At 37.0% G+C, this 14,206-nt stretch overlaps 2 protein-coding genes across 2 annotated transcripts; one reads left to right on the top strand and one right to left on the bottom strand.

Annotated features, from left to right (window-relative positions):
- Positions 1-234: 234 nt before the first annotated feature.
- Positions 235-8,435, bottom strand: LOC120630734 (SNF-related serine/threonine-protein kinase-like). Its single transcript, XM_039900026.1, has 11 exons — positions 8,235-8,435; positions 7,705-7,939; positions 7,396-7,601; positions 6,974-7,309; positions 6,598-6,888; positions 6,392-6,512; positions 4,917-5,075; positions 3,862-4,044; positions 2,810-2,957; positions 1,770-1,918; positions 235-956 (listed from the first exon to the last, which is right to left on the bottom strand). The coding sequence occupies exons 2-11, from the start codon at positions 7,924-7,926 to the stop codon at positions 828-830; spliced, it is 1,944 nt and encodes a 647-aa protein (XP_039755960.1). The 5' UTR covers positions 7,927-7,939; positions 8,235-8,435; the 3' UTR covers positions 235-827.
- A 287-nt stretch (positions 8,436-8,722) lies between these two features.
- On the top strand, positions 8,723-11,244 carry LOC120630513 (ATP-dependent RNA helicase DHH1-like). The gene is made up of 3 exons (XM_039899762.1): positions 8,723-9,006; positions 9,078-9,248; positions 9,325-11,244. Exons 1-3 carry the CDS (start codon positions 8,826-8,828, stop codon positions 11,187-11,189), a joined length of 2,217 nt encoding a protein of 738 aa, XP_039755696.1. The 5' UTR covers positions 8,723-8,825; the 3' UTR covers positions 11,190-11,244.
- The last annotated feature ends 2,962 nt before the right edge of the window (positions 11,245-14,206 follow it).

Here is a 14,206-nt window from a genome sequence, read left to right as displayed (position 1 = left end):
TTTTTTTAAATATTTTCGTGGATAAATGTAGTGTTAAATTATAATATATAACAGCATATTTGTCTACAAAAACATTAAAATTAAACTTCTTTAATCTACTTACTTTAATGTATGTTTTGTCGGTTACGATATGTCGGCGGTAATGGATGTTCAAAAAAATGTTCAAATGGAAATTTCAGTCATTGTCATAAAATGCACACAAGCAATATTATCGACAATATTCAGATATATATATTTTTTTAATTTTTACTAAAGTGTTTTTACCTACACTACAGAGTGTTCAAAAAGCGACTAATTGCAGTATGCACCTCTGAAAAGTAGATCAAAACTGCAATTTTTCCTACTAGATGGCGCAGAAGTCGAGTAGTCGCAAGACTGATACTGTGGCATATATGGATTTCGGCACCAGTTCTATAACAACCGTAGCTTGGTACAGATCTCAAGCCGCAATTGCGAGAGTTGCAGGATGTCGTATCCGAAAGTTAAATATGCATTTTCATTTTTTAGGAAAAAAAAATTTGATTATTGTCAACAATATTGACGTGTTCGCGGGTTGCGTTACGTAGATGTGAGGTTTCGCGGATGCCCAGCCACAAGGCGACCGGTGGAAAAATCCGTGGGATTTTAGTCGGTACTAGTCCGACATAATCACCGTGCCTCCCCGTGGCGCGGTGGTATCCATGAGGATTTACCCACGAGAAAAAAAAATAAGGTAGGCGTGACGTGGTCACTGTAAGGTTGGTTCAGCTGGGCGCGGTGCACTAAACTGCCGCCTGCGGCAAGGTTGCGGCGGAGAGGCGGGGGGGCGCCGGCGCCGGCGTGCGCAGTCAGCACAGGCCGTGCACACGACGCGCGGAGGGCGCGGGGCGTGCGGCTGCCAACAGGCGGAGCAATGGCCGCCCGCACAGCGCAACCAGACCGCCGCCCGCCCACCGCGCTGCGCTCGCCTCCTCCACCTAACCAGCACATTTAACGCTACTAGCAAATTCGCACGGAGTTTGAGACATGGTTTTTGAAGGCTTCCGTAGCACTCATTAATAACACAGATCACAACCAGTTGCGGGCATAGAGCATTATATCATGGATCTTCCCAAAGTAGCGCCTGCTTCTATCCAATATCATCCTGTCCATACAGAAGCGGCTATAAAAGGATTAAAAGCCCTGTATCACGACAACACAGGTATGCACAGGGTATGCGTATGATATAAAATGAAGAAAATGTCCAGAAAGAGTAATAAATACTCAAGGGTAGGCTTTTAATACCTCTAAAAATACCTATCCTTAGGATTCCTAAAACACGTACTGGAGATTTTCCTCATTTTACTTCATCTGCATACCCTGTGCATACCCTCTATACACGCCACTGGTCACAACAGATTCGAAGGAGGTTGTCGTGATACAGGGCTATTAATCCTGTTATAGCCGCTTCTGTATGGAGAGGATGATATTGGATAGAAGCAGGCGTTACTTTGGGAAAGTCCATGATATATTATGACTATTACTTTACAATATTTTCATTGTAAAGTCAACATCTCCTGAGGATGCTCCGGTTTCGGAGCGAAACGTGCGTAGAATAAGGATTGAAGAAATTATAAATTACTCCACACAGATTCTCCTGCTTTTCGCGGAGTATAGCAAATTAAGCTTCATTTTCATAATATGAAGAGGATGATGTTATAACTTCCCCAAATCTGTTTAAAGTTTCCAGGTAAGTCCTTCTCCAAACCTACTCCGAATCTATTCAAAGTTTTATCAGTTAAGATAATTACCTCAGCGATGCGGTTAAGTGAACGCGACTCCCGCAGACGACTCTCCTTCCTTGCGGCGCGTCGTCGACGTCCCCCCGTGCTCCCCGCACCCCCGCCCCGTGCGTCTCCCGCAGCCCCCCCTCCCCCGCTACCGCTTGATGAACCCCCTCCTAGACCAAATAGTACAGTTCATTTTCGTGCCCAAATTATTTCTACTAGTTAAAACTAAGACATATCTTCATTTTTCAAAATTCGTAGTTAATCCAGTGCGAGACACTTGCTGTAGGAGGTAATGATGTGCCGTAAAGAAAATCGTCGAGTCTTTATAAGCTACTTTAAAAGACTGAATATTGCAAGTTTACAAGCAACTGTATGGAACAACACAGCGGTCCTAGATAACGACATGACCTTCGACTTTTTAGAAATACGGACCATGAAAGTTGGGGAAAAAAATTAATTTCTAAATAATTGTACATTTTTTAAGATACAACAATGGGTAAAACCTAAAACAGGTGCAGCAGAAATGGCAATGGGCGGGGCGAATAGCTGGAAGAACCTATGGACGTTGGGCCCTCAAGGTGCTCGAATGGCGACCCCGCACATGCAAAAAAGTGGACAGACGAAATAGAACGAGTCCTGGGATTTTGACGGCCGATTTGCGCAGTTTGCAGCGACCCTGCTTTCTGAGTCTAATGTCGTGATTCGATTCCCACCACTGGAAAATGTTTGGGTGATGAACATGAATGTTTTTCAGTGTCTGGGTGTTTATATGTATTTATGTATATTATTTACAAAAAATATTCATCAATCATCTTAGTACCCATAACACAAGCTACGCTTACATTGATGCTAGATGGCGATGTTTGTATTGTCATAGTATATTTATTTATTATTTATAAGTGATGATGATGAAAAACAAGTAATGGGTTGGTAAGTAAGGATATTAATGATGATGATACATAAAGCAATGACTACACATAAGTGAACAGCTAAGACCGAGACAGTCTTAGCTGTCTCACTTATGTCTATACCATAGTGGATTGTTTGTATAGCTATAGTACCGTGTGTGGGCGCCGGCGCAGGCGCAGGGGGCGGTGGCCTAGGCGCGGGTCGCCTCGCAGCGCCACGCTCTTGGCTGTCACTGGAGTCGTCGTGGGAGTCGCGGCGCGCGCGTTCACTCGGCGCCGGCGTCTGCTCTCCGGCACGTTTCTTCAATACATATAACGCTTTAAGGGCCGCCGCTTATTGACACCTACTGTCGCCCATTGTTAAAAGTCACTGGGCGACAAAACATGCTGATTAATTAGATGGTTTTTTTTAAATGCCTCGATTTTTATCCACGCAGCACGCGCACTCTGGAGTCGTCTATTGCTGGAAATATTTGTCAACGTACTGTCTAATATCCACAGTGAGCGCAACTCCCTTATATTTTCATAGCACTCCGCTGGACTATAAAAAGCCATCAAAAAAAAAGGATAACTACTACTACTATCAAAAATAGCCCAACGAAAACATATACTCGGTGGGAGTGACTTATGGAGTGTGCCCCGCGTGCATTTATTACGCTTTCCTCAATGCTGACCGTTTAACTGCCGGCCAATCACCGCTGGATTCGTGCTGCATGACATACAAATCAATAAATCAACATTTTGCAATTCAATTCATTCATCAATATAGACTGATTGGTACCCATTTCGAATGACAATTTGTTAGAAGACTTTTTTTTCTAAATAATCCATGTATTTTTCGTTTGCAGCATATAACATATCAATTTTAATTATAGCGCGATGACCATCAGCGTCCGTATCATATAAATTTATTGCCAGTGTGTTAACATCAGGTTAATTAGGTAATCAGGTTATGCGTACAGGGTAAGCAAGTTATGCAAGTCGTCTTAGAGCTCACCAGCGCTCAACCGGAATCGGCCGGCCCGCCGGCCGAATAACGTTAGGAGGGTCGATTGAGGCATTCGATCGATCTCTGGTCCCTAGAGGCGCTCTTTCGACGCCATACAAATCATAGTTATCTTTTACGCGATCGAATAGATAAAAAATCTCGCACTCAGCACCCACTGGACTGAAAAAGTATAGACCATGTATGCGCAGTTCGGTACCTTCTTTTCCGAATCATCGTCTGATAAGTCTGAAGACGAGCATGAACCCGCCCGAGCACGCCTCCGCCGGCATTCAAGACGTTGCCTCCGGGCTGGTGCCGGGGCCGGCGGCGCACGGCGTGCACTCTCGGCTACCTGCGTTGCTGCGTTGGTTACAGTGCTCGCACCTTCGTCGAGATTCACCTGTGTGCAACATTTTTGTACAATTTTTCATGTGTAATCTTAATAATCTCGAAGGTAAATCACTTGCTTTAATGATCAAGGAAAACATCGCGTGGAAACCGGCATGCAAGATAGTTCCCCACAATTTTCTCAAAGGCGCGTTTAATCTACCAATCGGCACTTGGCCAGTGTGGTGAACTACACCCTAAGTCTTTCTCATTCTGAAAGGAGACCCGTGCCCTGCAGTGGAAAAGGAATGAGTTGAGGACGATGACTCTTAATAATAATATGAACTAAAATTAATGGTCATGGGCGCAGCACATTGCCCTGAGAACCGATGGACGTTGGTGTCCACAGATACTGGAATGGCGACCCCGCACCGAAAAATGAAGTAATAAGTAGACACAATAATGCCAAACACAATCTTCTACATAAACACAACCTTCCACATAAATAAATTCCCCCATACATAGAAACAAACTTGCTTGTTTTATGCTACTCGGCATAGGCCTGTTCCCGTCTTAAATATACAAAAATACCAAGGGGTGGAAAGAAAATAGTAATAATAAAAAGTAATTTCAACTAAAATTGATGTAACTAATTATGGCAATGGGCAGCCACATAGCTCAGAGAAACGATGGAGTCCATCGTTTCTCTGTCTCAGTAACGTTGGGAACCCAATGGTTCCCAAGGTGCTGTAGAGGCGATCCCGCACTGTAAGCGAAATGTTGGTAGACCCCAACCTATAATAAAGCACAAAACCGTAGCGACTTGAAATCACTACAAAAGACCTATATCTAGCATGGATGTACTGTTGAGATGAGACAATTATAATTGGCAAGCAGGTACAGTCGTACACTTCGATGATCTCTAAGAGCGATATAAGGACTAACCTTCGTGAGGTTGTCGGCAAGTTGCGCGGGTCTCGCGAGGTGCAGACGCCCTTCGGAGCGCGAGCCTCGGCGCGCGTCTGACGAGCGTGCAGACGGCGTCGCCACCGCACCTTCTTCATCGTCCTCCTCCTCGCGAACGATGCTGCACTTGCGCGATCGCTAAGTATTCAAGTTCCGTAAATAAAAGTGAGTAATTCATTCAGGTTTAAAAATAATGGATACAATATTTATTATAATTATATTTAATTATAATAATAAATAAATAAATATACTACGACAATACACACACCGCCATCTAGCCCCAAAGTAAGCGTAGCTTGTGTTATGGGTACTAAGGCGACTGATGAATATTTTTATGAATAATACACATAAATACTTAAAATATACATATAAACACCCAGACACTGACAAACATTCATGCTCACCACACAAACATTTTCCAGTTGTGGGAATCGAACCCACTGCCCTGGGCTCAGAAAGCAGGGTTGCTGCAAACTGCGCCGATCGGCTGTCAATAATAAAATATATCCTAATTGATTTAATTAGAATATATAATTAAAAATAATTAAAAAATCCCTTTAAAAAGGAGTACATAAACTGATATGCGGGTCGTAACCAAGCGTAACAACATTTCTAGTCATTTTTATAAGGGGCTATGTATTATAATTATTTTTAATTATATATCCTAATTAAATCTCCCTTTAAAAAAGGGGTACATAAACTGATACGCAGGTCGTAAGCAAGCGCAGGGGCTTAGGGGCAGGATAGTGGTGATGGTAAAAAAATTCAGGTTATACAACATGTTTTAAGGATAACTGCCTTCTGAATAAGAGTGCAAGTGAAATTTGACATTTTTAGCATGTCAAGATTGGTTTGCAATGTTTTTGGAATGTGACATGTGATAGAGATAACTATTGGCCATACTGTTAACTCTGGTTACTTGACCATTGTCTCTTAATCTATGTTGCCAAGTCGATATATTTAGCGGCCTTTTCTGTATGTGTACTAAGAAGATTTTATATATAAGATACATTAACATATACCAACATAAAACAAAAACAGAAACATGAAGAAAGAAGTAGAATACAAGAGGTGGCCTTATAGCTTAATACCAATCTCCGCCAGGCAACCTTTGAAATTAGGAAAAAAGAAGAGGAGAATAGGCTGCTGGTGGTACAAATTTTTTAAATACATAATAATACATCAACTAGTTTACACAAATACATCAAACATAATATAATTAATAAATATAAAAAAAACTAATATATACATACATAAATATTTAAATACTTTTAAATATTCAATTTAGCCCAAATATTGAATACTCTACCCTCTGTAGAACCTGTGCTACAAATAGTCTAGTCAACAATTTGAAAATGGTACAAAATAGAGATACTGCTCTTAAAATTATGGCACAGATGGCTTAACATCGTGTTCTAAAATTACTTAAAAATATTATCCATTAATTTTCTTACCGGAGGAACATCTTGTGGTGTCCTTGGTGCAGCAGACAATTGTGGAGGTGCAAGTAGCCCCTTTGATGTCCGAGACACAGACAATACTTCTGGCCGCCTAGCACTTTGTCTAGCTTCTTGTCTGTAACAATATACATTTATTTGTGATATTTTTAAAGAATTCCATACACTTCAAGAACTCAATACAAGAAAAGGCAGGTAGGTACCTTTTAGATCTAAGCTTTCTCTCTGCTAATAAATAATAAGTAGCTGTAATGTGGTTATATTCATTTTTCTCCAATTCTTCTAATATATGCTCCTTTGTAGCAATAGCACCATTAACCATTCTTTGCAGGATTGCAGCCCGATCTTCTTCAGTGAGGTCCTGTTTTGCAACTAGAGGTGTATCAAAGTCTTCTATAGTGACAACTTCACCAGCAGTAATCCAAGGATCAGTTGCAATTTCTGCTAATGTGGCACGCTTTTCAGGTTCCCTTACAAGCATTCTTCCTATAAGCCTAAGAAAAAAAATTATTATTTTTCATTTATCAGACTTCTATACCATAAATTATAAATAAACAATAAAAGATTTAATTAAATTACCTTTTACATGAATTTGAGACATGAGATGGCATAGTGTATTTACAATCCATAATCATGGTTAATGTTTCACTATCATTAGCTTCTTGAAAAGGTGCTTGTCCACACACTAACATATATAGTATTACTCCAAGAGACCACACATCAACGGCTGGAGCATCATAGGAATCACCTAACAATATTTCTGGAGCTGAATAAGCCAAAGATCCACATGATGTTTCTAGTTTCTGTCCTGGACAGAACTTATTACTAAAACCAAAGTCAGTCAATTTTACTACTCCTAATTTTTCAAAAAATACTACATTTTCAGGTTTCAAGTCTCTGTGTACAACATGTAACCTAAAACAAAGTAAAACAATTAAAAGTCACAAATTTTATGTAAAATTTTATGTCAACAAAATGTCACAGATTTTTGTATCTATTACCTGTGACAGTATGAGATTGCACGGACTATTTGTCTGAAGTAATCACGAGCGAGAGATTCTGAGAGACCAGATTCATGTCTCATAATGTAATCATATAAATCACCTCCATCTCCCAGTTCGAGTATTAAATACAACTTAGTCTGTGTGTCAATTACTTCATAAAGTCTTACTACATTTGGATGCTGAACTAATTTCATGCAGCGAACCTGAAATATTGAATAGTTAAAAGTAATAACAAATCATTAAACTATTACCATTACAAGAATGACAATTATTAATAAAGATAATCATAAATAATTACTAGCTTACCTCTTGAAATAAATGCGATTTTGAAACATCGTCTAATTTACTTTTATCAATTACTTTTACTGCAACTTTTTCTCCTGTAAAGACATGCCGTGCCAATTTTACAACAGCAAAATGTCCAGAGCCAAGAGTGTCAAGCAAGTCATATAAACCCGCTATTTTAGTGTCATAAGCTCCAACTGTGATGGGAACTCCACCTCCTACTCCACTTCCACAATTATTCATTATGTTTGGTTATCTGATAAAAAATAAATAAATTACTTACTTTCCAATATCACCTATAAAATTCAATATACAGTACACTCTATACACTAAAAATAATTAATAACAAGTTAATAATAACTAAAACAAACAAGTTTTGAGTGTTTCAGTAGTATAAATATACCAATAGGTAGTCTGAAATAATGTTGACCTACATGGTAATTCTAACTAAACATGCTTGTAGATGAATGATGATAGCTTGGGAATATTAAAACGCCCTGAAAACAAATAATAGAAAAATAAAGGACTGTAAATCAATTAAATATACTTACGTGGATAAATGTATGGATTCAAAATTTTTCATGGAACCCCAACACTGAATTTTTATATGATGAGCTTGTTTCATTGATGTCAATACAGCAGCACTTATTTCTTACAATGGATATATTAAAAATATTACAAGAAGATTGTTAATAATGCATTATTTTAGTTACAAAATTGATATTATCGAACGCAAAATAGATATATCTACAAATTCGCCATATCTGAATTCTGAAGTTACAGTTCGGAAAAACTTAACATAGACTGTAAATACCACTTTCTTTTATAAATTTAATTGAGTATAATGATACCTTTTTTATGTCCTTTTTTATACACATGACACTGGAGTGATTTGACAGTTAATTTATATCTTTAAATTTTTGAAAATTATTTCATGTGAGTTTAAATTCAATTTCTAAACGTAGTCCAAAGCATGTATCCACACTCCACAGACTACACAAATAATATCTAATGCTGACCTAATCTGTTTATCATGCTGTTTATGGTCTAATCTGTATTCTGTGGAAAAATTTGAAATGTGATTTTAAAACGCCGATTATTGTGGCCGTGTAATCATATAAATTTTAATTATTCCTACCATAATGGTTCTAGCCCATGATTTACTGGAAAACCAAAAGACAACAGACATTCAGATCTCCCAAAATGTAACGTTTGAAACAATGCTTTTTTCATTGAATACTTTAGAAGGATTGAAAAAATCCGGCTTCGTTAGGCCTTCACCAATTCAATTACATGGAATTCCTTTAGGAAAGTGTGGATTTGGTAAGTACATACAATACCTTATAATCTTTATTTTTATCACACATTTAATAAATCGATTATAATTTTTGTAGATTTATTGTTGGAGGCAAAATCAGGAACTGGAAAAACTGCTGTTTTTACCGTCATAGCCCTGGAAAAAATAGATCTTGATAAAGGTTTGCAAGCAGTTATTTTAGCACCTACTCGGGAAATAGCATCACAAATTTGTGATGTGTTTAGACAAATAGGTTGCCAATTTAAAGGTATGTTTACATCGATCATTTTGCACTTATTTTTAATATTATTTTATAAATTTTTAACACTCTTTGTATTTTTTAGGCTTATGTGTTGAAGTGGTAATGGGAGGCTTACCTGTTCAAGAAGATATTGATAAATTAAGAAAAAATAAAGTGCATATTGTGGTAGGTAGTCCAGGTAGACTAAAACATCTGATAAGTGACAACCACATGGATTTAAGTGCTGTTAGGCTTGTAGTTTTCGACGAAGCAGATAAATTAATGGAAAAAAGTTTTCTGCCCGACGTTAAGTACATACATTTAGCTCTGCCAAAAGAAAAACAAGTAATTATGAGTAGCGCAACCTATTCAGAAACTTGTAAAGAATTTATCAAAGAGTTTGTTCATGATGCACAGCACATCTGTCCAAATAGTGACTGTGTTCTGCTTGGAGTTGCCCAAAAAGTAACTTATGTCAAATTCAACAGTAACTCTATTACACAAACAAAAAATAAATTCAAAGAGATGTTAAAAATCATATCAACAAAACAATTTAAGCAATGTCTGATTTTCTGTAATTATCGGGCGAGAGTGAGGGAAGTGTATAAAATGTTAATTAAAGAAAAATGGCCTGCTGAGCAGTTATATGGTGCACAAGATCAAGTTGATCGCTTGGATTCACTTAAAACATTGCAAGAATATAAATGTAGGATTCTGATATCAACAGATTTAGCAGCTCGTGGGATTGATGCATCATATGTAGACCTTGTTATAAATTTTGAGCCCCCATTTGAATGGCAAACATATTTGCATAGAATAGGAAGAGCTGGGCGGTTTGGATCTTATGGTATGGCTATTACTATACTTAGTGAGGGTGTTGAACAGAAGAAGTTTATGAATTTACTTTCTTCAGTAAACTTTTCATTTAATGTAACTTCATTTTGGACTGATACTGAAAGTAATAATAGTAATGGATCAAAAACATTAGTTCCTCAGGACCAATTACAAATGAATGGCTCTAATGATAGTAGCTATTCAGAACTATGGAAAATTATATGTAATACTGAAGACTCCCCTGAAAAGGAAGTCATTAAAGATTTTGAAGAACTTAATAAATCATTCCATAATACCAAAAGTACTAGAAATGAAATTGAATCATTTTCAGATTTATATGTTTCATTTCAAAATAACAATTTGCCAGAAAATGAGGAGCTTCAATATAAATGTATTAAATGGCCTGACTTATCAACAACTCAATGTCTTACAGGCATAACTAAAAAATTAAAAAATACTGTTCCAGATAAAGATAGTTCTGCTCATAAATTACCTAACCATGATAACAGATATGAGAAAAAGTTTTGTGGACTTAGTTGTGCTGAAAACAATAATCATACTAATAGTTGTAAGAAAGCAGAAAATGATAACCATTCAATTTATAATCACAACATCAATTCAAACAGTGTAGAAAACAGCTTTGCAGAGCCTCATTATAACAGAAAACCATCTTCATCTAGTAATTCTAATAGAGATTTTCAGATGAGACCAGACACTCATACAAATATACAACAAAGTACATCTAGTAGTTCAAATGAAGATTTTCATTTCAGGCCAGACAATTATGCCAATAGAAAACTAAATTCATCTATTAGTTCAAGTGAAGATTTTACGAGTGGACATAACAAATTAAATTCAAAATACAAATCTCAACCTAAAGTAGGAAATACACATCAAAGAGTAGGAAATGCACAGCAGTTTAAAGTAGGATATTCACAATTAAAAAGATCATCTGGTTGCCCACATAACTCTACAGACTCATCTACCGATAAAACAAATAGTGAAGTTCATCCTACTAGAGAACATCAAGCTGCATGCATCAGCAACTCTTATAATGATTGGTACAAAGAACTTAAAATAAGAGTGAAGCAAATTGAATTAGCAATCTATATTGATGAACTCAGTAAGTTATAATTTATTCTGTAATGTTAATGGTTTAAATAATTTAAGAATAAAGCAAAGCTTTCAAGTTGTTAATTTTTATGTTTTTTCTTTCATTATTCCTGCATTTTCTCATTCCCATCCTGTTAAGAGGTGAAGGTCTGTAGTGTATGTAACAGGTACATTTTGATCAAACTGCAACCCAACCCTACAGATTTAAGATCTTTTGGAGCCATGTTTTTGGAGTTTAACAATGATCTCTGCAACAGCACAATTTTATTTTTAAGGGCAAATATAACATAATGGGCAAATCAACCTATACTTCAATAACAGGTCAAATTCTGTGCATAAAAGATATTAAAAAAACATTTTTGGAGGTCACTATAACCTATGATCCCAATTTTTTTTTTATTTGTGTCAGTCTGTCATGGCCGCGCATCACGCTGAAATTACTGAATGCGTACTACGAGGTTGGACATATGATACTTTTTATCCCAAAATTTAGCTTTGTTCCTTAGGGGGAGATAATGAAAGTGTTTGACGATTTGACACCATAACTCAAATTAATTGACTGATTTTAGTAATTCTTTTTGTACTGAATAGGTTATACTATCAGTTTAGTTTTGCTTCAATTTCGTGTAGGTTTGATGAATTTGATTAGAGGTAGAGGACAGAACTCAGCGGACAGCAGTAAACCCCTCAATTAAGGCTTAACAATACTGAATACATGAAGTGTTGCCCCATTTATAGACTTCAGTGCTAGGGCTCAATAAAGAATATTAGAAATTTCGTGGTTACCCTTTCCAGATTTAGCATTGGAATTAACCTACAAATGTGATTTCGATTCTTCGTTTAACAATTACTATTCTTTGTAAGTTATAGGAGTTGAGATTGATGGATACCAATTTATCTTTTAATATTCTAAAGACGGGCAACCATCCATTTATTGGCTTAGTTCTATGTTGCTTGTGTGGTCCCTAAAATAAAATGAAAATTCGAATACTAAATTCTCTTTCACACCTCCAAAATTGGTCACCCATCCATTTACTGAATTCAGTTAATGTTACTTAACCAGCTTAGTCGAAAAAAAAAATAATGTTGCTTATAAGTCACACATCTCTCAAGGTTTACAGTAAATTGTGACATAACAGGAGATGAAGCTGGGGTAGGTAATGTTGATTGCGAAAGTTTGTAAGTCTGTTTGTTTATTATGTATGTTTGGCTCAACATCCGGCGACCATGATGGAATTAAGTTCGAAGATAGGATAAAGACATAGGATACTTTGTATCCCGAAAATGCACATTGGTACAGTTTCAGGATGGTTAAGAAAAGTGTTATTTTTAAAGGACTTAGCGGCAACTGATCTTTAGAAAATTTTACATAGACATATCCTGGTGATAGGCATTGCAAAATTTAACCCTGGGTAAATAAACTTCTCATACACGATTCTTCAAAAACGAAATTTTACCTTTTGGTAAGTGATGATGCAGTTCAAGATGATAGCGGGCTAAACTATTGCGGAGTATGGTAGTCATACCCCTAAACGGTTTATACGCGACATCGCACCGGATTACTCAATCGCTTAGCGGCACGTCATTGTCGGTAAGGTGACCAGACAAAATTCAGAAATTATAAATTCCCAAATTGGGAATTTACAATTTCTGAATTGCCGGGAATCGAACACGGGACCGCCTGCTTAAATTCACAGCGCTCACCGTTGTGCCAGGGAGGTCGTCAAAATTTGACGAAGTCGCAGGCAAAAGAAAGTACCTAATACCCATTATTTTACTATCCGGTTACAATGAACGTAATGTATAGGTATTAGGTACATATATTGTTTCGACTGGATTTATTTGTTTTATGATCTTAAGAGCTCGTTTTGTGACAGTTTCAGCTTGTCCAGGGAAGTATTACCGCCATCAGTGGCTCGCGTAGAGGGTAAGCCAAGGGTATGCAGATGATATAGAATGAAGAAAATCTCCAGTACGAGTTATGAATACTTAAGGGTAGGCTTTTTATAACTCATACAATGCCTATACTTGAAGAGCACTGCCTCCTATAATACAGGTTAAATCCTAGTATAGGGGCAGAAGTTTTCCAATTTTTTCATATCGATAATTTTATATCCAACCACAGATTGCTGTAACAATTGCTTGGATCATTTAACTAATAACTAATGTGTCTTTTTGTATACCATTATAATTGTACTTGTTTCTTTGTGCCCAATAAAGTATTCTATTCTATTCTATTCTATCCTTAAGGTTTTTTATAACAAGTACTGGAGATTTTCTTCATTCTATATCATCTGCATACCCTCTATGCACGCCACTGACCGCCACGCTTATTTGGGCAAACCGTAGCATTAATGAGTTACGGTTCGAGGGGCGTTGTTGGTTAAGTTAGGTGCAATAACAGGCACCTAAGGCTTAACACACTTCGCCTCAGATTGATGGACACAGGGCGGCACTTTATAGGACGCATCCCTTGCGTGCCCTGCGCAGTGTTGTTCTGTTAAAGGCAATAATTTTCCATTTACCATCAGATTTGCCGTCTGCTAAGTCCGACAATTATTACTATAAAAAAACAACTCCAAAAAACTGAATATAGGACGGGTCAATTCAAGATAATTTTTCCAAGCAATAAATGTTGCGTTAAGGCAGCGTGTCACAGGTTCGATTCCCGCGAAAGAAAAATTGAATATCCTCTCTGTAAGGCTGTCCGCATACACGTCAATATTATTGTCAATATTCATATTGACAATAAAAAATTGCCTCTTGGTGGGCTGCCTAGCGGTTAAAGTAGCTACCATCATATGAGCATCTTAGGAAAGTTTTATTATATCATAGTCCGTTTCCAAAATTCGCACTGTATTGTGATAAAAAAGATTAAGTGAAAGATATTTATTTGAGACTAGATTACACAAAATATAACACACCAAAGTAAATACAAATGTAAATGACTGAATAATATAAATACAACAAGAACATTATTTATTATACAAAAATTTGTAACAGTAATCTTTTCATCATCATATAAGCGCATTTAGATA

Source organism: Pararge aegeria, chromosome 16 (assembly GCF_905163445.1).
Source record: "Pararge aegeria chromosome 16, ilParAegt1.1, whole genome shotgun sequence".
NCBI lineage: Eukaryota > Metazoa > Arthropoda > Insecta > Lepidoptera > Nymphalidae > Pararge > Pararge aegeria.
The sequence above is the reverse complement of the archived record's forward strand: the minus strand, read 5'-3'. Positions and strand labels throughout refer to the sequence as shown.